At 36.8% G+C, this 26,247-nt stretch overlaps 1 protein-coding gene across 1 annotated transcript; it reads right to left on the reverse strand.

Moving 5' to 3' along the window:
* Positions 1–2,021: 2,021 nt before the first annotated feature.
* On the reverse strand, positions 2,022–25,630 carry LOC131164098 (mediator of RNA polymerase II transcription subunit 6). The gene is made up of 6 exons (XM_058121064.1): positions 25,608–25,630; positions 25,185–25,526; positions 15,883–16,057; positions 15,095–15,164; positions 11,588–11,697; positions 2,022–2,486 (listed from the first exon to the last, which is right to left on the reverse strand). The coding sequence occupies exons 2-6, from the start codon at positions 25,448–25,450 to the stop codon at positions 2,325–2,327; spliced, it is 783 nt and encodes a 260-aa protein (XP_057977047.1). The 5' UTR covers positions 25,451–25,526; positions 25,608–25,630; the 3' UTR covers positions 2,022–2,324.
* Between the last annotated feature and the right edge of the window lie 617 nt (positions 25,631–26,247).

Raw genomic sequence — 26,247 nt, forward strand, 5'->3', positions numbered from 1 at the left:
AATAGCGCACCTCCAACTGATTGTGCCTGCACACGACCAACCTGTCACATCTCTCTGTACAGCAATGCAAGGGCAACGCTACCCCAGCTATACGTCGACACCCTCTCCAAGTCACTTAGCAGCGGGAGGAATATCAGCGACACATAGTATTGTGACTTGTTCACGAACAACAAGCCGCACATTAGATGTAGTATGTACTCTCGAGCATACTGTAATACAACCTCCTCAGATGTTTCATAAGCTAGATTAGGCAAGTTCCCGTCCATCCATGTCATTGATAAGGACATGCCATTTTGTCTGCTCCAGCCAGTTGGGGGGGGGGGGGGGGTTGCATCCAAGTAGGCTTTGACATAGAATCTCCCAATCTTGCTGCATTGTGCCCATAGTAGCATCGCCATCGACGGGTAATCCTGTGATGATTTTGACATCTTGCAATGTTATCGTCGCCTCGTCGCAAGGAAAATGAAATGTGCGCGTCTAAGGCCTGCAATGCTCCAACGATGCACTAATTAAATGATGGTTTAAGCGAATGTACCGAATTTGGTACAGTGGATAGAATCCTGCTCATTGAATCTACGAAATGCTTTTAGGATGGACATGCCATATAGTCTCTAATGTGCGCATACACTGACGCCCTTTAAAGGCATTAGAATGATCCTCCTCCCATGCCTTATAGGAAGGATATGCAGTCCCCAATGTCAATATAGATGAATCAAGTGGACCAAATTCCATCTTTAAGTGTTTTATATAGTGGAGAGTATGCAGGTAGAATAAATATTTTTTTACGAAGAAACTAATGAAAATAATGCAACTGTAGAAGTGATAATGGGATGAGGATAGTTGGAGGGCAGTTGGAGGATGATATAAATATATATATATGAAGAGAGAAAAAATTTACTGAACCGACTTTTCAAAAGTAGGTTGAAAAGTCGGTTTGGTCACTTTTGAAAACAAAATTTAATTTTTTTTACCAAATCGACTTTTCAAAAGTCTATTTGGTCACTTTTAAAAAAAATTTAAATTTAAATTGGTACCCACGACATGCAAAACCGGCCCCCTCGCCTCTCTCCCCTCTTCTGACACCCATTAATGCCCCGTCCCCTCACCGTTTTTTTTTTTTTCCTGCAAGCAAACTTCCCCCGCCTTTTTTTTATTCAGCTGACACATTGGCATTTTTTTTTTCAAAAAAAAAAAAAAAAAAGAGAAAACCCAAACCGATTTTTCAAAAGGCAGTTGGATACAAATTTATAATTTTTTCCCATTTCATCCATTATTGTGTGTGTGTGTATTTTTTTTTGTTTGGATAAAAAACTCTACCAAGTAGTGGAGGCACCATCCGCCACCGGCTGCAACATGGTCTTTGCCTAATAGAAGCAGCGATCCTTTGTACCCAAAGAAAGTGAAAGTGCAACGGTGCACATAGGGTTTACCAGGTGTAAAAGGAGGGTCCTCTCCCTTAAGAAGTCAGTTCCTTCTGTTAGACTTGATTCCTGCCAACTCGAGCCTGCTCAAGTTGCTTGTTTTCTATTTTTCTTGCAAGACTCGAGACTGATCTATTGATATGATGGCTGCGCTTTCAAAAGCGAGAGATGTCAAAGCCACCAACATGGGAAAAGCACTTTTCAAAACTTTTACCAGAAAATTGACGTACGAAGAAACCATTTAGAAGTAGGCCGCATGGCATGCATTTCAAGATGCCAATTGAATTTAAACATCACAATCTTCAATCCAGGGATATGGAGAAGGTATTATGGGACGAGAGAACTGCCTTGTCCTCTTCTTTATTTCTTCACATAACTCAATTATTATTATTATTCATTGAAATGGTAGGGATTTGGTTAAGGAGAACAGGCAACAACAAGGGGAATAGGAAATCCTCCTTGGAAACGAGAAGTACCAAAAATATCAAGGCAGCAGTGCCAAACAATCATGCAGCGACTCTGGAAAAGGGACGACTCCGAAACAACTTGCCAAAAGGAGGCCGGCGAATCCAACCCCAAAACATAGTTGCAGACGTGCTCTTTTCCCAATTGCGTTTTAAAGAAATGCAGTTATACCCAATCTTCACAATTTCTTTTAGGACACCTATTTCAATGTCACCTAATAAACGTCTAACAAGGGGTAAGCACCCGCTGTTTTCCAGAGGAAAGATTATAATGACAATAATAATAATAAGTTACAAAGAGATGCAAACTCCGGTATGGCAGGAAATAAATAAATAAAAAAAATTGTGGCAGGTAGCTTCTGCTTTTTGCGTAGTTGAGGATGCAGAAAAGGTCTTGTTTGACAGCCTCCAAAGAGATGGAACACAACTGCTCGTTCTTCTAAATTTTGATTCTTTTGGATGGGCCTTGGTCAATAATGGGATCAACAGCAGGGTGTTGGGGTTCCACCGCTTGCTGGTGTTCAGAGCCTTTCTCCCCTTCCGCAGCTGCAGGTGGAGCATAACCTTCTGGAAATGGTGGCGGTGGAGGGGCTGGCGGTAGCTGCACATAATACAAAACACATTACCTACTAGAGATAATTTCCTTCATAAATGCCTATCCAGTGCTTTGGAGAATAAGGGGATCAAATTCCATTAACTTTTTAAACTGAAGCAAAAGGTCAGAATCTTTCAAAGACCACCGGAAAAACTGAAGTAAATCCCTCCTGAACTAAATTTCAATAAAACTAAAACATTTATCCTGAAAGAAAACACAAGAATCTTTAACACTGGAGGCAGGTGTGAAGCTAAAGTCTGTTATGAAGAACGGTAACATGAGATCAAGTCAGCAAGCAGAGGTGTGCACAGTTCCGCACTCCCCTCCCCCCCCCCCCCCCCTTTTCCTCTTTTTATATACCACACTCAAACCAAAAAGAATATTATGGTTTAATTTTTTCCGCTTGGTTTTCAGATAGGCAAATATATAGTATAAGTATTCAGTTTAGCGCAATATATAAGACACATATATAAAAGCTATTTCTATATATAATTACACAAAAATATATATTAATGATATATTTAAAAACATAGTAAACTCCAGAATCACATCATCTCTCAATTTTCTTTTGTTCTGTATTGTGTATTGTATTGTATTGTATATCTTTATGATAAACAAACACTTACCAGAGAATAGATAAAAGCAAAGCTAGTACCGCATGAGAACACAATTATAAGACAACAAAATGAAGTTAACACTAAATAAAACTTTTCCTTCATGGTAAGTGCCAAATAGTGGCATAGCTGCACACATGTACCAAAACATGCTAAGATAATTATCCCTCACCATACATGTGAGAAAAAGGCTCATAAAGCTTGTACATATATACTTGCATAAGCCCTGGACACTCGAACTATTAACTAAGAAATTATCAAATGACCACCCTTTCCTTGGGCAACCCATATGACATCAGTATGCAACTGTTCCTTCCCCATTCCTCCCAATACTTGGCTATTAGTTCATTCATGATTTCTACTCAAGAACATGACAGATACCTGTTGTGTATCACACACAATACGATACCGTATCGTGATATAGATCCTCACAGAGTGCTCAACTGAACACGACTTCCAATTGGCCCTAAAAAAAAAAATCCCTCTCTCTGTATTTTTTTATTTTTTATTTTTTATGATGAAGCTATATTAGATTGAAAGAAGAGAAGGTGCAACTGAAGGGACAATGACTCTAAGAAAAGGCCATTTAAAAAAAAAAAAAAAGAAAGCAAAAAAAAAAAAAAAACACATGCACACAAACAAAAGATCACAAAATAAAACTAAAGAAAATTAACCAAGGAAACCCCTTTTCAAAACCTTTCCGTCATGATTACCGAGCTCTTCAAATTGGCTAATTCCCTTTGACCAAGATCTTCGGACTTTTGCCACTGTCCATGCACTTCAATTCCTCCAAAATCAGTGAACCTTAAATACATTTTATCCAAAAAATCTTGAGCTTCTAACTCCTCAGGAATCTCCTTCACGGGTCTAGGCAAAATTCCATCCCTATGCTGTAAATTGTGTAAATCAACCCATCACTTTCGAAAATAGACACTCCCTCCAAACCTTCCAATGGAGAGGATAAACATAAGATAAATCCCTATTTCGTCACAAGAACCAGAAACGCACCTTTATTGCTCTCAAATCTCATCCAACAACCACCCCCCACTACAGTCACTCACTAATATCGTTACTCTCTGAATCTGAAAAATCCCCCAATTTCTTTACCTTCTTTCCTTTACTTGCCAATTGCAGCCCCCAGCATCCTTTGCAGGAGAGTCTTCCACTATATATAAACTCTCCTTTAGAACCTCTTCTTAATATCTTTGCCACTGATTCACCAGATTTTTCTCTCTTACCAACAAACACCTTCCTCATCTCACCACCCATACGAGCTGCCTTCCACCCCCACTGCAGTTTTCTTGGGGGTGGGGGGGAGGGAGCTAGCTTCTGATTTTTTCACCACTTTCCACCCCATCTTTTAATTCCTCTTGGAAACTTGTCTCATCTCTAACACCACAATCTTGTCAAAAAACTAACTTGCAAATATTCTACGCTTGTTCCGAAGCTTGTTCAGTTCGATTTGTTACTTGGAGAGCTGGAGACTCTGAAAAGAGTCCATTATCCAAAGGTATTGAATCCTCCTTCCCACTATTCGTCTCTTGAGTGCAAGGAGAAGTAGTTTGGGCCTGCCCATTGTTGGGGTCCAGCAAGGAAGTATCTAAATCACCTTGTTCATTCAGTGTTGAGAGCCCAAAAGTGAGGTCCTCTCATAAACTCAATATTACAGACCATATAAGATTTACCAAAACATCGAGTGTGCTCAAATAAGTGGCCCAGTTTGGACAAAAGAGACATTCCTCCTTTTTCAATTATTTGGGTTAAGTCCAACACGAAAAAAAAAAACCACCCAGCCTACTCCTCTTCATGATCTCCTCCCCGAAATCAAGCATGGCTGGCTCAGAGAGAAGTGCATCTCCCACTGGAACCCTAGCTTCCTTCGCATTCTAGTCAGCCAATTCTGATCAGTTTGCGCTGGAAGCTGTCTCCAAAATCCCATAATCCTTCTGCTGTAGGGCACCTTCACACATACAGCACCACTCTTCTCTTTGAACCTCCATACCCTGATTTTTAGAAAGATCTTGACTTCTGCGACCCTAGTCTTCACCTTTTTTGCTTTCCAGCACCACCTGACTCCACAATCTGGGATGTGAAGAACCATTTGCAGCTACACCTCAAAAATCCTTCCAAAAGTCCCTAGCTAACTCGCAAAATCACTTTGAAGTTCACCATCCATTGCCCTTTGTGCTGCAAGGAACAAACACTGAAAATTTCTTATCTTTCCACCCCAACCCATACTCCAAAAACTTCACACCTTCATCCACCTAATCGAAAGCTGACACTGCATGATACACTTGTGCAAACATCAAAATTCCCTTTCCATTCAAGATGAACGACAATCCATCAGCAAACCAGGATGCAGCCCCTCATGGAAACATAAACCATCTGTTTCAAACAGCATTATTCTCAACCAAAAGCAAAGAAGAGAACCCCCCCACCCTCGGGACCTTGTCCAAGCATAGATTGAAGGATTTTCATTCAATCTGTTCTTCGATTATAGTGTTGACCCTATGGGTCATACCTTGTTTTGATTATGACAAATATTCAAGTATCTAATGTCTACCAAATTGATGTGCAGGTTTATCTTGATGGTATCATATGATGACACTCGGAGACTTGGAGGAAAATGAAGACCCTCGTTATAATTTAATTGTTGTAATTTCTATTCGGGTCTGTAATATTTAATTAAGAAAATGTCTGTAATAATCTGCATTTCATGCATATAGGAACTACAAGCTCAAGACCATAGAACAACTCTAGGTCCCTACATATCTTCTGAAAATCAAAATGACCATAAAAAGACCTTAAGGAACACCCTTCGGTCGACCGAGACCAGATATTTTTGGTGCACTCAAAAAGGCCTAGAAATGACCCTAGGACACTCACTCATGCATACACATGTTTGATTACTTGAAATAGGGTGTTTGTTGGATGAAACAGGACTAAATTGCACGAAATGTGCACCTTCGGTTGATCGGAAATTCATGTTCATTTTGCCCCCGGTCTACCAAACCTGGACCGGGTCAACTAGTTGACCACGGTCCGGTCGACCGAACTCCTATAGTTCAATTGGCCCCGGTCGACCAAACTTCCAAGGAAGTCAACAGTTTGACTTCCTGGTCGACCGAGTGATTTTTGACTACCGCCAACCTAGTCGACCGAGTTCCCACACGGTCTAGTTGATCGACAGGCTTAGTTCAATTCAGCCTAGTCGACCGAACCTCGCAAATATTCAAAATTGCCTTCGGACTTACATGTTCAGTCGACCAAAGACCACAGTTCATTTCACGCTTGGTCGACCGAACCCATGGTTTTAAATAAAGGCCGCGACCGTTACGTAATGCCGTTACGTAAAGGTTTTTTGGGTTATCGATACTGTTACACACCGCGAAATTGGTGGGAAGAAAAATCACGGCCGTAGTGGTCGTTACGGACCACGACCGTTACGTAAAGGCCGCTACGTAACTGCTACAGGACTGTTACACCAAAAAAATATTTTATTTTTTACTTTTTCTTCTCATTTTTTTTCTCTCTTTCATATAGCATTCTCAATATACCAAATGGCAAGAGGGGGAAAAGATTATAATGAGAATGACAATGATACAAAATTTAGTATTTCTTTAAATACTCACAATAGATGCATTAATTAACAATATCAAAATACTAACTTGTTAGGAATTTTTTTTTAATAATATTAGTAATGTGATATTTATGTTCTTTATTTTTCAACTTCAACCTTCTTTCTTTTCTAGCTATTTTATATTTATATTATTCGTATGTCTTATGTGTCTAATAGATTAATGGAGTGTATAATGTATTTTATTTTATTAATTCATTTAGCACACAAAAGAATTTATCACTAGATAAGAACAATGAGAAGTATAAATACGCACACACACATAATTTTTTATCAATGATGGTTTAAAACAAATGTAAACTTGTTGCCCTAACTAACTAACTTAGTTACTCGAACTAAAGGTCCAAAATACACTAAAACCCTTTCTAAGAATGGCTAAAAGCTTAAAACATGCAAGTACACTAATATGCACAAGGTTGTGCGTGCTTCAAAAAAATTCACGGCCGTTGCACCCGTTTCCCGTTATGTAACATCCACTGCTCCTGTTTCCCGTTACACCCATTACCGTTACGTTACGCTACCCGCTACCGCGATTTAAAATCATGACTGAACCCCAAGAACTTCGGTCGACCAAACTTGTCCTGGTTGACCGGTGCTCTCGGGCTGGACTTATTTTTTTTACCACGATTAACACGGTTAAACAGGGTTAAAATAATTAAATAATGTTAAATCTTTTATAATTATTTTAATCATGTCCTTAACGGTTATAATTCAAGGGAAGTCTATAAATACCCCTTCATTTGGAATAATTAGCAAGTAGATTAGAAAACCAAATTAGCAAATTTTCTCTCAAAATCCAAAATTCATACTACTCATTTCTGAGCTCCATACACTCATTCTTATCTTCTTATATTGCCAAAAATCCTTTGTAAGTTGTTTTGAGTGTTGATTAGATTTGCTCCACTAAGTGTTGTGCTTGATTGATACGGTTTTTTTTTAGAGCAAAACCCTAAGTATTCTTAGGGGACTTTGTTAATAAGTCTCTTCTAAGAAGACTTCTATTGAACTTCTGATTATTGCATATTCATTGCAATATCTTGTGAAGTTTGTATTTCATTTTGGTTGCAAAATTTTTTCAAAACTTTTTCAAATATCTTGTATGTTTTATCTTGACAAACCTTTGAAAAAATATTTGTTTATGTGATAAAAATCTTTGTTGCAATATTCATTGACTTATATCTTTTGTTGAATACAAAGATTAAACTCTTTTTGCAAACCAAACATATACATTACTTGAGCATCATACGATTGAGAAAATCTGCTGATTGAAATATATATATATATATATATTGTTTGGCTAATATTTTTGTTTGAGCATGTTGATTGAATACATCTTGTGATACAAAGATTTTATTGATTGCACTCTCACGCACTGATTACATCGATTGCAAATATATTTGAGAGTTGATATATTACACCATTGAGCTTATAGTTCTTACATGTTTGGTGTGGATTGATTATTACTTGCGCATATTGGGTACATATCTACTTTACATGAAAGTACAATTACTGTACCAACTTGATTGAGAAAAATACTGTTGTATTTCTAGGCACGGGCCTGAAGAGAGAGACTAGCCCTTTGAAATAGTCCCGGATTGGCTTAGACCCGGTTAGGAAAGCTAGGTGCACCATCCCGTTAAGGTGTAGGTTGAGGTCAGCCCCGCTAATTGACTTGATTGTAAAGGTTGAGGTCAACTTTGTGCTAATTGACCTGATTGTAATCGGTACCGCTCCACCCATTAAGTGAGTCTTTCGTGGAATCCTCGGTCTTGTAAGCTAGAGGCAGGGATGTAGGCACATTTGGCCGAACCCCGATAACATATCGTGTGCCTTGTTTATATTTCTACACTTTATATTTACTGCACATGTATGATATGGTATGAATGATGCGCTTGATTTAAATTTCCGTACATTATATTATTGGCGCATTGGAATTGCATAGAAAGACCCTAGGTTGTATTATACATGTATTTCATTTAACCTAGGAGATAAATTTTTAAAATTCCAATTCATCCCCTCTTGGGAACACACCAATTCCAACATATAGTAATAGGCTTCATAGCAACGTACGCATGAGGGGGGGAGAATCGTTTCATGAGAGGGAAAGAGTGAGAGTGAGACATCCCCCACCTTGTTTACTTAGCCTCTTTTCTCTCTTTTCATCAAAAGTGAAAGTTATGGATCCCTAGCCTTAGAAGAAGAAGGTTCTTTCTTAATCTTCAAGGGGGTTTTAAAATCCATTTTTCCCACTTGTTCCCACAAAGAAAATAGGAGCTATAGTATGTGGCTTCTATAGGGTTTTGTGGTTCCATTGATTTTGCAGATTTTGTTCATGTAAGTGGTGGCATGTGAAGTTCCTTGATCCTTGTTTTTCTTTTTTTTTTAATTGAAGAATGATTAACACAAATGGAAGGGAAAGAGAGGGGTTGACCCCACATTGGATTATTGATGTAGAAGATGGTGGAGCTTTAAGAGTGATATGTTCAAGTTAATATGCCAATATTGTTACACCCTTCGGGGTGCTTGACTTGCCGTACCATGGTCTGGCATCCCCTAGATGCCTTTTCAATAAATTTTCCTCATAAAAAAAATATACACATACCAATATTATGGGAAACAATATTGGGTGGCAGAATAAGAATCAAACAACACTTGGCTCATATAAACAAGGATGTAGCTCCATGTCAAAAATTATCCAAGGAAGTTTGTGAATTTTTTAGTAGCTGGACACCTTGACTGAAAGGAAGGATTTTGACAGGGACAATATTGAGTGCTTTTAGAATGTGGATGCTTAACATGGTGGTGGTTGGTGGAAGCATTGGGGAGGAGTGGGAAAGAAAAAACCAAAGAACTGAAACAATATTGGGGTGGCAGAATAAGAATTGAACAACACTTGGCTCATATCAACAAGGATGTAGCTCCATGTCAAAAATGACCTGAGGAAGTTCGTGAATTTTTCAGTAGCTGGACAACTTGACTGAAAAGTAGGATTTTGACAGGGACAATATTGATTGCATTTAGAATGTGGATGCTCAACATGGTGGTGGTTGTTGAAAGCATTGGGGAGGAGAGGGGATAGAAAAAACCAAAAAACTGAAACAAAAAGCAAAACTGAACCAAATGGAACCAAAAAATTAGGTAACCATTTTATCAGCTTGGAGTTTTAATTTTTTTTTTTGGTTAATTGTTCCATTTCAGTTTGGCAATTCAATAACTGCATTAACCAAACCAAACCAATATATTATAAATATTTAGAATATATGTTATATTATGTTCTAATAATTTATGTCCAAACCCCAGCTGCACAGCTATGTTCCTCCTTATGCCCTTACACCTTATGCCCAACAGTATTCCACAATCCATTGGACCCTTTTCCCCTCTGCAATTATTTTCCTTTCCCTCGCCATAGTTCTAGTGGATAATTCTAGTGGTAGCTGATAATTGATCTGTCTAGCATCCAGCATTGACAATGCAGCAGCAAAGAGGAACAAGAGAGCGGTAGCCACCGCCATGACCTTAGATGACCATCTTGAAATCACATGATTTTCCGTCTTTGTGGGGGATCAGAAAACACGCCAACTTGTAGCGATAGAGAAGAGCATGAGGGCACCAAGGCAGCCAATTTTCTTGGAAGTATAAATATTATATTGAGAGAGAGAGAGAGAGATCTCACCGCGTGAGTGTGAAGAAAATCGGGTAAGTCTCTGTGTCCTCATGTTCTTCTCTATCACCACCCTCACCTTCCACTGCACTTGCAGTGCTGCATGTGCACCATCTCCAAGCTCCTAAGTTCGGTTCAATTCAGTTAATTATTGGGTACAGACCTTGAGCCCAGCTAACGAAACTTCAATTAACCATTTGAAACTGTTTGGTTTCATTTAGCCTTTTCTCATAAACCAAAATATCCATCCCATTCCCGTTAATTTTAGGGGTATGGTTCGGCTGAGAAACCATGCCCAGCCCTAGGACAGCATAAAAAACAATGAATTCCTTTATTGAACCTAGAAGGAAGAAACAAGTCACCTAGCCAAAACTGGTGAAGGATCACGTGCTAGCATGTTTAGATATATGATGATTCTTGCATGGTCATGCTTTGCCATTCAATTTAGTAAAAGTCCATGGATTCTGTTGGTGAATTTGGAAAAGATTTAAATTTAAATCCCTCTAATCATGAAGCAACATACAGTAAATGGGATTTATACACGAGAATATATTCATTTACTTGTGTATCATACAACACTAACAACACTAGACAATAAGAAAACATATCATACTTTTGGCTAAACCAAATAGTGCAACCCTTAGTGGCAAGGAGGTCAAACTTTGGATTTTCGGTCTGTTGCTTAAATTTAAATTAGCCAGAGGAGGAAAAGCTTCAGAAGGCAAATAGCTAAATTGTAAAACTGATATGCAGCGAGAAAAATATATTTGCCCCAAGTAAATTGGTCCTAAGAAAATATATACTGCAATTACCAGTATGCATACACCATCAAAATGACTTGTAATTGTTGTTCTTCAGTACATCTTTTTCCATCAAAATAATAGAAGATGCTCCATATATATGGTAGAAGATGTGCTGAAGAACATTTTGATGGTGGAAAATGTGCTGAATAAGACTCTGGGCCACTCAAGGAAAATGCTAGACTTGGAGATTAGGGCCTCCCTTGTAGGATCAGCACCCATTAATGGCACTCTCGTCCATTCATATGATATAATAAACGCTATGCGTTATAGGCATATAGGGACTTAGTCCACACATAACCAAGTTACCCTGCAACTTTCATCCATTCATGTGATATAATAAATGCTATGCAATGTAGGCATATAGGGACTTAGTCCACACATAACCAAGCTACCTTGCGTTGTAAGGATGCAAGAATGTGATCTACTCGCTTGACTTCTTTAAAATCAATTGTCTCTTTGCCAACCTTCGATTCAAAGGCCGCACTCTCATTTTCAGCATCAACTGCATTAGATATGAAGTAAACACTGAAGGTTAATGATGAAAAAAAGTAGCATCAATTAACAAACATTGGCAAAACATACATTAGAGAGAGTGATAAAATTTAAGGTTAACAATGGAAATGAGCTTAACAAATCGTTGCTATACATCAGCAATTGTATTCACACAAAGAAAGGATATGCAATTGAATAAAGATGGAATACTTACTATCAGTATTTATTTGGTGCAAACCATGAAAAGGACTCATGTTTAAGAAAAACTCAAATGATTCTAAACTCATAAGGGGGTCAGTGATCATTGATATTTTTTGAGACTAGTTTTTTTCCCATGCAAATACTTTTTAAAAAAAATTATAAGTCCTAATGTTGATAAGAACCTTAATAAGTTAATGGCTTAATGCCAGGGCTGGAAACAAGCGAAGCTGGGTCAAGCTTCATTATTTCATCACTGAGTTTAAACTCACCATTGAGCTTTTAGTTTATTTCATTTTACGAATACGTTCACTCACTAAATTTATCAAACCATATATAAATAAATTTTTACAAATTGAATTATCAAATACAAGTAATTGTAAAAAAAAAAAATCTACATCATCATAATAGAAGTTTACCTGACAAAAGAAATCTAACAATATTACCTCAAGGATATTAGAATTTTTTCGCTTATTTTTTAAAATTTTAAACTAATTTCTATATATGCTAGTTCATTAAATACCATTCGTACTCAAATAAATTTACATCACAGGTTAAACTAAACATTATATATCTATAAACAAAGAAACACCTAGAAACAAATAAGCTTACTCACAAGTGTCAAAGTATAATAAAGTGTCAGAGTATAAGAAATTTTAAAAATAAAAAATAAAAATAAAGATAAAAAACTGTATTTCCTAGAGTATTTTATAGCAGTTGTCAAATATTGTTCCTTGCATTTATTACAGTTGGCAACAAAATAAAGCACATTACATATTATCATGAAACAAAGATCATAAATCACAAATAACTCTTATTCTCTTGCAATCTTAATAGAACTAATTCACACCAATCGTTTTCAGAACTAAAATAGAGGCAAGTGATTAATTGCTTGAATTGCCAATTAACTACCTTCTTTTGATACATGAATCTATTTCCATATTTCCAGCAAATACAAAGTTATGAAGTGGTATGCATGTAATCGCATGAGAACCAAGAATTTTTCCATCATGTCAATGCAATCAAACAGCTAAAAAGTAGCTTCTTAACTCAAAGTGTCAATGCAAACAAAACATGATCAGAGAACACGTGTCAATGGCTCATTGACAGTGAAAAAATAATTATTTGTTAATGCAAAACACTGACTCATTGTAAAACAAAACAGCATCCAGCTGACCACCATATCATCAGCCAGGGCTTTTCTGGGTTTCAACTTTGTTGGAATTCCACCAACATATAGCACAGGCTTTGCAGGCATTTGACTTCATTGGAATTCCACTGAATGGCAGCCTCAATATGAGAAACAAATGGAATATTGAAGAAAAATGAGAAAAGCAGGATCACGTTAGCTTAGACTGCCATAATAAGGGGAATTTTATTTTATTATTATTATTATTATTATTATTATTATTATTATTATTAATGATGATGAAGTTAAGAAAGACATGAGCCTTAAAACATTCTTGATCAGGAGGAGCTATTTTGGAAACAGGGGCCCGCATACTGTTTGCTGCCCAGCCTCTTTACCATAAACCCATGGGAGCATGCCTCCTATGAGCATTGGTCATTCTATGAAAGAATTTTGTGTTGAAATCCCTTTACGTTAGTCAAAATACGCGTCTAGTCAAAACACACTAGATGAATGGCATCATAATAAGGTAGTCTGGCATCATATGCTAATGGTAAGAATCACATTAGCAACCTCCCTTTCAACTCCACACTCCAAACTAAATTACTATTATAGCATGTCTGACTACCAATTTAGCATCTAAGTCAGTTTATTCCCAAATGAGAGCCTCCTTTGTCCCAAACATTAAAAACCACCATTTGCTTCCATCTCTTCAGGTGACTTTCAATAAAATTTTCAATTTCTCCACCAACACAGAACTAGCGAGCCCCACTACATTCGACTTGTTCCACCTCCCCAACAAGGCATATAAGATCTCTACTTTCACTTCTCAAACCAGTAAAATAGAGTAATGATTGGAACATATGCTATCAGGAAAAGAAAAAGAAGGGCACTAGAAAAATGCTCTTCTCATTCCCCAGTTACTCAAAAGTCTATCAATTCTCAAACAAGACAGGATATTGGCCAAGACTAGACCACATATAGAAGCCACCACAGAGGGGTAAATCAATGGAACTAAATGAATCAATAATATATGACTTCTTTTGAGGAGATTACTATCTCACCATCGCTTTTCTCATGGAGAAATATGATTCTTCAAAAATTAGTAATATATATCACAAAAAAAGAGTTATTTCATAAGCATAATGTTAAAAAGTCCAACCAATTCATCGGTTGCTATTTTTTCTTGGGAATTAAGAGTTAAGTGGCTGTTTTAAAGCCCACTGGCAATTGCATCGGCTCATTGTTCTCAGCAGCATGTAACTGTATAGGACAGTCATGTTGTAGGTACATACTACCAGTCTACCATACCAAACAAAATAAAATTGAATGAAATATATTATTAGGGGAAAAAATCCTTTTTATAGATAATAAATTTTAAAATTGAAAAAATAAAAATAAAAAACAGGCACCGCATGTACGAAGGAAGTTCAAAAAATATAGAAAATAACTTTACTCTAAGAAATAAAAAATTTATTTTGAATACTATCTGCAACGTATTTTGAAATCTATTCAAACATAATTTTAGTGTTGTTCATGCATTGAATCCATTTGGACAACCAAATACTCCCAAGAAAGATAGAGCAAAACAGAACTACCACAATCAGTGAATAAGATTTAGTGCCCAGCAGCAAATAATGACAAAATCAACAAAAAACTACAGGTAGTCCAACTTCCATGTTGAGAAATATAAAATTAGCCATTTCCTCTCACCTATATATATTTTTTCACCATTCATATAAATTAAGTGTATTCAAATGCATCTACTATTAAAATTCTCTAAGTTCAGAACTCTTACATTCATTAGCTGCACAACTTAAAATGGAACTCAAATTTTGAAAAAAATATTTATATGGAAAAAAGGCCAAAAAAAATATGCCAAGATAAACCAGCAAATATAGCTATATAAAACTTTTGTTCCTCTTTTTTCCTCAGTTGCTAGGAATCTAGAGTAGTCATGTTACCTGATATGGTAACCATAGCATTTTACATTCTTAAAACATTTAAACATCTGTCAGAAATGATGACTTCATCATCAATAAGAACCAAAAACAAAAGAATGAATGAAATTAACATATACCGTATCCAATCTTTTCCAACTTCGATGCAACAGCTGTAAAAGCCTTTGATATATGATACAGAGCCCTTCCCTACCACATAAGTATACAATCAAGATGCAGCAGCAACTATCCTGGGGAAAAAAGAAACACTGGACTGCCTTTCAATGTAACCTGAAAACCTTAAATATTCTACCAGATGAATCCATCACCATCTGAAACCCACAATGGCATTTGCATTCCCAATTTCAACACTAGGAAGACTAACTAAAGCTCCCATGCAAGAAGGCAAAGCATACGAAAATTTCAGTTTAAATTTAAAGTAAAGTCTGCGTTAAGTCATTTTTTCAAAGGCAGGGCACAAGGAAGTCGTTTGATTGAATTGCAGAAGAGAAACATAATACAGACAGAAAATTTAAATTATCATGAGTGAAACAGTGCTCTTTCCTAGTGCTTAAATGATAGGCTAACAGCAAGGAAAATCGCAATCAACAATAATTTTGGTGATGCATGTCTCTGATGTAGTCATTGATAACTAAAAAATGGTGGCATCCATTGGAGAAATAGATCAATTTTCCAACTGATTCAGCAATGACCTAGGAACATAAATTGATTAGTGTGATCGTTTTTATGGTTGTGACCATAAAATATCTGAAGTACTTAAGTACCACAGTATCAGTCATGGGAATAATTGTTTCACCAGTTAAATCGATATGCTCTGCAATTTGGTTACCGAATGTCAGATGCAAATAATACATAGAAACTAGCAGGAACTATAGGAAAGGAAAAGAAAAGCAGGGAAAGTTCTTACAATTCGAGCTGAAAAAACATTGCACAGCTGTGGAGCTTGATAAATGGAACCATCAAAAACATAATAAGTCAGCATTGGTGTGACCTTTTCAGGACTATCCCTCTTTTGTTTGCGAATAACAAAGAGGTGGGGTTCCATAACTTCACTCAAGGCATATTCCGTGCCTGTCATTTTCCTGTAGTACAAACTAATCAGAGTCTTTTACAGTGCCTTATGCCAGATGTATGGTATTGGAAGAACACTTCTTATTAACTACTCTGTCAGTCTATCAAATGAAATATTCATAAATCAAAGCACAAGATTTTTCGTATGGTGTGCATACGCCTTGCCCTCACCAGAACCCCCGCGGATGGCATGGTAGCCTTGTACACTGAGTGTTACATTCATTTTATTTTAACCAGCCAGTCTGCCAAGTTATACATGGTCCATCAGAAACAAAAAAACAGGCTGACAAATGTTGAGAATTGAGTTTGTGCATTAGCTACATATGTCATTTGATAAGAAAAGATATAGAATGACATAAGCGCTCAGCTAAGCCTAGTCCATGGTTCAAAGCTGGATTTGCATTTTCCTCTTTTCTTAATCCATTATGTCACCAAGGCTACATTGCAGTTCCAAGAGTGTAGAAAGACCTCCATATGAGGTTATCTTTGAATTTTTCTACCCTCCTACAATTACTTAGCATTGATGATTAATGACCCAAAAAGTTTTGTTTAAGAAAAACAAAAAAAAAAAAAAATGATTCCCATAGCCTGCACTTTGCATTGTGCAACCACATAAAGGTCACTAAAAAGGTAGAACCACCAGCACCTTATTCCAAGAAAACCTGCTATGGTTCAAAAATTTTAGTCACTAATTGTCCGTTTTTGTCAACCTATATAACCAATGTGCCTTCAAAATGAAAAGTCACTGCCTTAGTATTCGGGGAAAAATTTTGAACCCACGGGTGGTTAGGGTGACATTGGGATATCAAAGAAGGGAGCCTGAATGAGCAGCTCGAGAGCTTGGCTTGGTAAGAGCTCCTTCAAGTTCCTTGATTCTATAAATTAGTGATTCTTGAGCCCAAATTTGAGGCATGTTTAACAAAAGCCTGAGCATGAACGGGCTCAACTCGTTTTGGCTCGAGAGCAGCTTGGTTAAAAGCTTGGTTGGGCTCCTTTAATAGGCCTGGATTATGCTCAAATTAGGCTAGATAGACTGCAGTGGCCTTAAAAGCAGGGACTATGTGGGCTTCGACTTGTTTAGTTCAAGCTCCATAACCTAAATTTAGTAATAGGGTTAATGCTCACGAACAATAGGTTGGCTCAGTGGGGGCAAAAAAACCTTGAGGCAGTATCAGTAAAAGCCTCTTCACTTTTTTGCTAAACAAATTCGTAAGTCTCTCATCCTTCACAATACGAGGTTCCAAAAGAACCAAAAGGTTCATGAACATCTTAGTAGCTTATCTTGGTAAGGGCTCATGAGCTCATTCATTTGCATAAATGAACAAGCTTGAGCAACAATATTCAAGATCAGTTTAAGCTCAGCTCGAGCTTGAGCTCAGTTAAAAAATTAATAAACAAGCTTGAGCATGGTAAAGCTTGGCTCAGCTTGGCTCTTTTGCAGTCCTAGGAATAATATTAAGAGTAGACCATAACATTAAGCTACCTAAAAGGATAAAGATGTTTTCCAAATCAAACACAACAATTGCATGCTAATGATCAAAAGAAAAACCAAAAGTTTGCACCCTAATTGAAAATAATCTGAGAGTAAGAGCATCCCCACCACTGGAAGACAATTAAATTCCAATTCAAGTTGTTAAGAGTTCTGACATTGGTCTCACATAAAAATGGGGTTTTCCTCAAAATTAAAGCCCAACAACTATATCCTAATGACCAGTTGGCAAAAATTTTGTCACTCTAGGAGTTACGGCATTGATTTTTTTAAAAAATAAAAAAATTTAAGGTTCAAGGGCCATATCCAAATGACAAAATGAGTCATGGCTATGTCCTTCCTTGTCCTTGAAGTTAAAGAATTTAAGCCTCGACCTAAAGAATAATGAAAACAAAACATATATTGACATCACGGTCTCAGATTCTGGAGGGTTCACAACAAAATCAACATCCAACTACGCTTTTTTTTTTTACATTATTTCAGCTGAAATTTCAGGAATTTAAATTAAAATTGAAAAAAAAAAAAGCAAAATTTGAGGCTCCTTACTTTGTTGCTAAACTACTTGCAATCATTTTTTTTTTTTTCAAATAGAAAAGAAGAAATTTTATTAAGAGAAAAGAAGTACACAAAAAACAGCAAAAAAATCTTCCTAAAAATAAAAAAAGAACCAAAAAAAAAAAAGGAAATATAGAAATGCTCCACCCTCCAGTCATGCTGTAATTCTGAAAAAATAATCTTTTAAAACAGCCAGCTGCAAAAGCCCACAACAAAGCCAAGTACTGAATACTGCCCCAAAGCATAAATGAAGGCATCTTCTTTCCCATGAATATATGTGCATTCCTCTCCAACCAAATCCCTCGTGACACAGCAAAAATATGACACTTTCACAACGCGACACCATCTCTACTCCTCCCAAACTTGTAAAAGAGATAGCCAATAGATCCTCAAACAATTCCAGATACATTCAATTCTCTCCAAAATGTACAAATAAACTACTCCACAGTCCAAATAAATTACTCAACAGTCTAGATCCTCCATGAAAAGGAACAGTGAAGAAACAAATGAGAGACAGATTCTGAATTACCAAAACATAACAAACAAACATACTGAGATAAAACCGTGAAAAGGGCATCCTACTCTGCAACAGTAGTGTTAACCCTTTTAAGAACAGCTAACCAAATAAAAGCCTCAATCTTAGAGGGGACTCTGGCATTCCAAAGAGTACAATGAAGCTGGAAACACATGTTCGTATGGGACAAATACTCAAAACAGATTTACAAGAATATTCCCCCAAAGAACCAAGGACCCATATCCATCAGTCTGCCCTTGAAGAAGGACGATCCTCCAACAAACATAAAAAAGAGGTGAGCTCCAATACCTCTCTATCATTAAGAGACCTTCGAGAATGGAAATATAAAGCGACATCATTACCATTAGAAATAAAGAACTAAGAAATAGGATCATTATGCAAAGAGGACAGCCTATAAAGATGAGGAAAAGAAGTGCAAAGTGCAAAATCTCCCACCCAAATGTCATCCCAAAACCAAATGTGGTACCCATTACCCACAATACTATAAGGAATAAAAAGAGGGTAAACCTGAAAAATACTGTTCCAAGGACTCTCAAAAGAACATCTGAACAACAAATTAGCATTCCACACATTACCCTGCATGCCAAACTTACTTTTAATAACTTCGTGCCAAAGGGAAGACTCCTCTAAAGGAAAAGACCAAAGCCATTTATCCATCAAAGCAATGCTCCTAGACACCAACCTGCCAAGACCCAAACCCCCTCCTTTTTAGACCCAATAATATTTCCCAGTGTTTTATTCATAATTTCCATAACTTCTTGTAAGTTTCTTGTGTTTCTTTAAATTGAAATCAAATTTTCTATTGAAATTAAAATTTGTGTAAACTGAAACCCTCAAAATTTCCACTGAAATTGAAATTTAAGTCCACACTAGGAATTGGAGCACAAATCCTTAACCTAAGTTTGCCCAGGTGAGTTAATTTTGAAAAAAGAGATGTTAAAAAAAAAAAAAATCATCTAACAGTACTTTGGCTACTTGGCAGCGCTATACAAAAGCGAGACTGTACACTTAAGAAGCAATGGCTGCCAATTTTGCCATGACGGAATATTTCTTTGAGGTGCTTAGTACGACACTGTTAACCCAACTAAAGAACCCAGCAACCAGAATAAGGAGTCCATCAACACCTTTGATGAGCAGCAATATCAAGAGGGAGATGATAAGTCAGCTATCTCAATAAGCTTGCTCATGAAAAGAAAATGACAGAGACAGATGTCCTAAGAAACAAGATGGAATAGTTGAAAAAACTCTCATAAAAAATAATGGGATAGCAAGCCCTCAAATCACTTTCCACGTGCCATAAAGCATGCCTTCCTCAAAAAATTATCATGCCTGAGTTGAACTGCATTGATGAGACAGGTTAGCCATCTGTTCATCTTATGAGTTATGTTACAACTATGTAGCTGCATGGTCCGACAAAGACACATGACTCAAACTTTCCACTTGTCCCAATCTGGGGTAGCCAGGCATTGCTTCTTCTTTCTAGATAAGGAAAATATGAGAAAGAGGGAGGATCTCTGCCACGAATTTAAAAACCAACAACAGTACAACTTCAAGCTTAGGGTGGCTACGAGGTATTTGGAGTAGCCAAGCAAAAACAAATGAGACTACAGCTTCCTTTGTTACAAGATGGGAAAATAAAGAAACCAACATGATGCCATTGAGTTAATGAAATGAATACCAAAACAACCCCTTAAAATGAAACCTACATAGTGAATGCCATCCACCCAACCAAAGGTTGCTCCAAAAATGCTGTCATTATAATGAACTGTGTGTGTCTAAGACGCCCTGGTTTTCAACCAAAGGTGACTTTGTAGGCAAAATAAAAAGGAAAGGAGAAAAAGGATCCCCTTGTCTTAGGCCTTTTGAAGAGTTAAAAAGGTCAAGAGGAGCTCATCAATGCAAATGGAAAAATTCAGCAGAGAGACCCCTCTTCTAACCAATTTCCAAGCGAGACTTGAAGCCAAACCCATCTGACTCAATACGTAGAAAAGGAAACCCTAGAGAGACATGTATGTACACTTTCTCCATATCCAGTTTAAAAATCAACCCTACACGACCTCCTTTTATTCTGCTATCCACCACTTCGGCAGTAAGGATCACATCAAGGATTTGATGACCCTCCACGAAAGTATTCTGATAAGGCCAACAGCTTTTCCCACCACCTCATCTAATCTATTAGCCAAAACCTTAGCCTAAATGCAACCAAACAATTTCCAATAACTATTTTCTTCTTATCTCTAAAAAAATTCTTGTCAATGAACTACTAAAACCTTGATGGGGATCAATATGTACCTCGAGTATCTTTCGCGGGTATTGTAACACGTGGATGACCACTTGAAGTTCATTGGATGTGAACTTTATTTGCAGCAGTTGAAGCTTCTCTTGGAAGCTAGCTTGGAAAGAGGATGACAATTTGCAAGTCAAAGAGTCTTGGGTTGTCAAGAAGCATTTATTTCATTTCAAGTTCCTAGACTTCACTATTATAATTATTCTAGTTCCTAGGTACCTATTTCCTATGACAAACTATTTCCTAGGAACCTCATTACCTATGTTTTAAATGTTTTATTTTACTTTTGTATTTTCTTTAATATCTTAAGAAACCATGTGCAAGTCATGTGCATGGTCATGTAAGGCTATAAATATGCCATCACTTGTATTATAAAAGGGGACTTTTGAATTATCAATTAAAGAAGCCTTTGCTTAAGCTTGTGAAGCTTGCTCCTCTCCTTATGAGTGTGTAGTGTGAGGCTACATTCCGTCTCCCCGGAGATTGGATGGTGAGAGACCACGACTCAACGTCATCATCAACACTACACGCCCACTCCTCTTTCATAGCTCACAGCCACAACCTTTCTCAAGCTTCATTCTTGTCTCAAGATTCCTAATGATCAACAAGCTTGTTTGTGGTGCGATCGAGTACTCATGTGTCTTGGTGTTTGTCATTTCGAATCTTTTGGTAAGTTCGTTTCAATTCCTTGTTTGTGACCATCTAAAACAGCCCCTAAAGGTACCTTGTAAACCTTGAAACTCTAACCGAATATTTGATTGAAAAACCTTGTTCATTCTCTCTGAATCTTCCTAGATTTTCAACATGAACATGCTTGCTAGTACCGTGCTTAGGGATACTTGATTTGTATGCTAGGACTTGTGATCTAATACTTTAATATAACATCTTTTAAGTGAACTTGATTACTTGAATGAAATGAACAACTAAGGGCTTTTAACCAAATTATATACGTTTTCAAAATCTCAAAAACTTGTGATCATTAGAATATGTTTGTGATGTTCACGTTTGGTTAATTCAATTCTTCCCATAGATTGTGATATTGTGTGTGCGCTACAAAGAGGGTCAATCGTAGGACTAGGGCTACTTAGAACCGTCCTACATCAAACCTTCTGTCCTAGAAAATGTCAGTGTCGTAATAAGAAACAATTCATCACACCCAGTAGGAGACTGTAACAAGTCCTAGACAGCCTGGCCAACTAAAAACTACAATGCATGCTTGCAAATAGATGGTAGAATAACATCAACAGCAAAAAATTTGTGATCTAGCCAACTAAAGCCCTATCTCAAGTGATTTCTTTAAATGCAGCCAATTCCAAAGATAAGAAAGCAATTCCAACACATGAACACACTCCCTTTCACCAATGAGAAGTTGAAAAAAGAAGATTAAATGAAGTGTGAATCTTAAATGATAAGCTTTTTCATGCTTTGGAATAGCCTTGTAGAAGGTTGGGGTTGCTTGTAAACCATGAAGTGACGTTAGGACATGAGTTATGACACAAATTGAAAAGAACATGACAATAAGTTAATATAGAACCACATGCCTACACTGTATATGATGGATATTCTATATATTATTTAGATAACAATATACATTCACTTATATAAACATATACATTATATACCCAAAGAAATTCTTGATATATCACTTCTTCCATTCTAAATTAACCAAGTTTCTTAAATATAACTTTGTTATAATCACAATAGAATGGAATTCTTTTTTTTTTTTTCCGAATAAACATGGCTCCTATTATAGAACTCTCTCTGCTAAACAATGAGAAATTCGCCTACCAGCCTTAAGGTCCGAAACTTCATAGTACTCATATTTGTTTTGCAGATAATTTATTGGCTTTAGTGGAGGAGGAATTATAGAATTTGTTGATGCAGCTACTAAGGAGAACTTAGCTGACTTCTTTTCTGCTTTTGGATTAAAGCCTAATAAACTAAAAGCTCTGTTTTTATAGCTGGGGTTTCAGCTAAGAAGATAGATAATATTCTTTTTTTTTTTAGATGAACAGATTGCTAATATTCTTAATCTGTTGTTTTTTAAAAGGATACTGACTCCCTATCAGCTATTTGAGAGTTTTCTCCTCGCTTGTTTCTTTCAGGCTTACTTTCAATGACTGTCTATAGCTAGTGCCTTTTACAATGCCCAAGATGTTGTTTGTTGCATCAGTCTTGCAAGCTTAGAGGTATTTTTATTCATTCTCCCAAAGAAGTGGAGTAAATCTACATAAATTTTTCATCAAAGATAGCTCTAATTTAAACAAGAAAAGTTGGGCTGCTTTCTTGGCACAACTTAATGATGTAGGACGGTTCTAAGTAGCCCTAGTCCTACGGTTAACCCTCTTTGTAGCACACACAATATCACAATCTATGGGAAGAATTGAATTAACCAAGCATGAACATCACAAATATATTCTAATGATCACAGGTTGTTGAGATTTTGAAAACACATATGATTTGGTTTAAAAACCCTTAGTTGATCATTTCATTCAAGTAATCAAATTCACTTTAAAAGATGTTATATTAGAAGTCTTAGATCACAAGTCCTAGCATACAAATCAAATATCCCTAAGCACGCTACTAGCAACTATGTTCATGTTGAAAATCTAGGAAGAGTCAAAGAGAATGATCAAGGTTTTTCAATCAAGGATTAGGGTAGAGTTTCAAGGCTTACAAGGTATTTCTAGGGGTTGTTTTAGATGGTCACAAACAAAGAATTGAAACGAGCTTACCAAAAGGTTTGGAATGTCAAACACCAAGACACACGATTACTCGATTGCACCACGAACAAGCTTGTTGATCCTTAAGGGTCTTGACACTAGAATGAAGCTTGAGGAAGGTTGAGGTTGTGAGCTATGAAAGAGGAGTGGGCGTGTAGTGTTGATAATGATGTTGATGTTGTTGTGGTCTCTCACCACCCAATCTCCAGGGAGATGGAGCGTAGCCTCACACTACTCACTTACAAGGAGGGGAACAAGATTCACAAGTTCAATCATAGGCTTCCTTTTTTTTAATTAATAATGCAATGATGCCTTTCACAATACAAGTGATGGCATATTTATAGCCTTACATGCACATGACTTGCACATGGCTTCTTAAAGATTAAAGAAAATACAAAAGTAAAATAAAACATTTAAAACATAGGTAATGAGGTTCATAAGAAATAATTTTTCATAGAAAATAGGTGCCTAGGAACTAGAAAAATTATGATAGTGGAGTCTAGGAACTTAAAATGAAATAAATGCTTCTTGAAAAAAAAAAGACTCTTTGACTTGCAAGTTGTCATCCTCTATCCAAGCTAGCTTCCAAGAGAAGCTTCAATTGCTACAAATAAAGTTCACATCCAATGGTGGACTTTGGGTGGTCATCCACGTGTCACAATATCCGCAAAAGATACTCTAAGTGCATGTTGATCCCCATCACTTAAGCTGTGCTATAAGGAGGATGTAGGACTATAATGTAGAACCTATGTTAAATGCTTAAAACACTTACAGAGCTTTATCACAAAAGAACCTCCCTTGCAGTTTATTGGATGCACGAAGTGCTGACCAAGTGTATTTGAAGCGTTAAAGTTAAGTTTGGATTGTGAAATGCCTATTCCTAGGACTAGATTAGTTATAATAAATTAGTTACAATTAGTTAGACAAAATATTATCTTGTTATCATAAAGCAAATAATAATGTGAAATTTTTTATGATACCATGACAGAGGAATAGACAAGTAATAACTCTTCCCAGATTTCATCATGGAAATGCATATTCCCTTCTTATTACATGTTAAATAAAATAATGAGAAACATATAAGGAACAACAGTTACCTACATTCCCAAAATTTACACTATATTCAATCTTATTCCAATGAATAGCCATTCTGTGAACCAAACAGACACTAGTGTCACAGGCAGCATAGTTCGTTGGCCATAAAGTCTTTCCCATGACTGCCCAGATTTCACAGTGGAAGCACAACCATGCAACAAAACTCCACAAAGTCCCATCCCACCATCCTTATCTATGAGAACACCCATGGATCCATTTAGTGGCCCAAGCTTAGTAATAAAATTGCTGTATGAACCTCACACAACGTAACTCCCAAAATAAACTGTTCTTTTTCTTCTTTCGCAACAACCAAGCGGAGTTATCAAGTTTCTATTTCCAATGTTAATTTAATTTCCAGGATAACTGGCATATGCTTCAAATTCCCAAAACTCGAACATCAAAACTTGTCCGGTAATCGACAGCTAGGCTCAAATTCTTGAGAGATGGAACTTACGAGAGATGAGAGGCATCGAGAGGGTGAATGGAACGCATACGGAGCTGCTCGTTGTTGCAGGCCCAATCGTAGAAAGGGGACAGCGCGAAGTAGTCGAATACGAGGTTTCGGTCCAAAGGGTACGTGTTCAACCACAGCTGGTCCTTGAAGCATATCCCCGTCATGTCCGTCCCCGGAGGCGGAGGCGCTGCCGCCATGACGGCGTTCCCCTCGAAGTTCTGATTACCGGGAGCGGCGTTCGCCGACACCATCGGCGTCGTCGCCATCCTTCACGCTCCGGGTTCCGAAGCAACCGAGTCTTCTGGACCTGCCCTCCCTTGTTCGGGTCGGATCATCTGGAACCTGAAAGGGAGACTAACATGTCAACAATGATGAAAAATTTGCTTTGTGCTCCCTGAGCATTCTTTTAATTACAAAGATCACCCCTTAGGTTTTCGAATTCGTGCTCATCTGGCCGTCAACGTTCTTAATTCTTAACAAATGAATGTGATGGCAAAATAGAAAATACACGATAACTGAATATAATTTATACTTTGTTTCATTGTATTTTCTTTTTAATTTTTTGTTTTAAGCCTTTCATATCCAATTTTATTTCACAAATTCAATATGACGCTTGTAGAATAACCAATTATTTAAAAATTAAAAGTAATTAACAATCAAAAATACAAATTGGCTGCACTATCACAAAAAAAAAAGAGAAAAAAATCATAACAGGTGAAATATATTTTGTTAAATCAAGAGACATAAATATGCTTATAATTTTCTATAATGTTAAAATAATAGGTTACCAAAGGTCCTTACTAATTGAAATTAGATAATATGTTGGCATTAGTTATTAGGAATACAAATTGAAATTAGATGACACATATAAAGCAGTATGTAAAATCAAATTAAAATGAGAAATGTAAAGATCGCCCAAAAAATAGATATTGTCAAAACCACAAAATCAAACCTAAAAAAATCAAGTTTCAGTTAAATTGTCTAAAAGAAAAGAAGATGAGATGAGTCATGAATGACCTATCAAAATTTTAAGTCAATTGGATTTAGTACACTATTTTGTTGT

This window comes from Malania oleifera, chromosome 9 (assembly GCF_029873635.1).
Source record: "Malania oleifera isolate guangnan ecotype guangnan chromosome 9, ASM2987363v1, whole genome shotgun sequence".
Lineage (NCBI taxonomy): Eukaryota > Viridiplantae > Streptophyta > Magnoliopsida > Santalales > Ximeniaceae > Malania > Malania oleifera.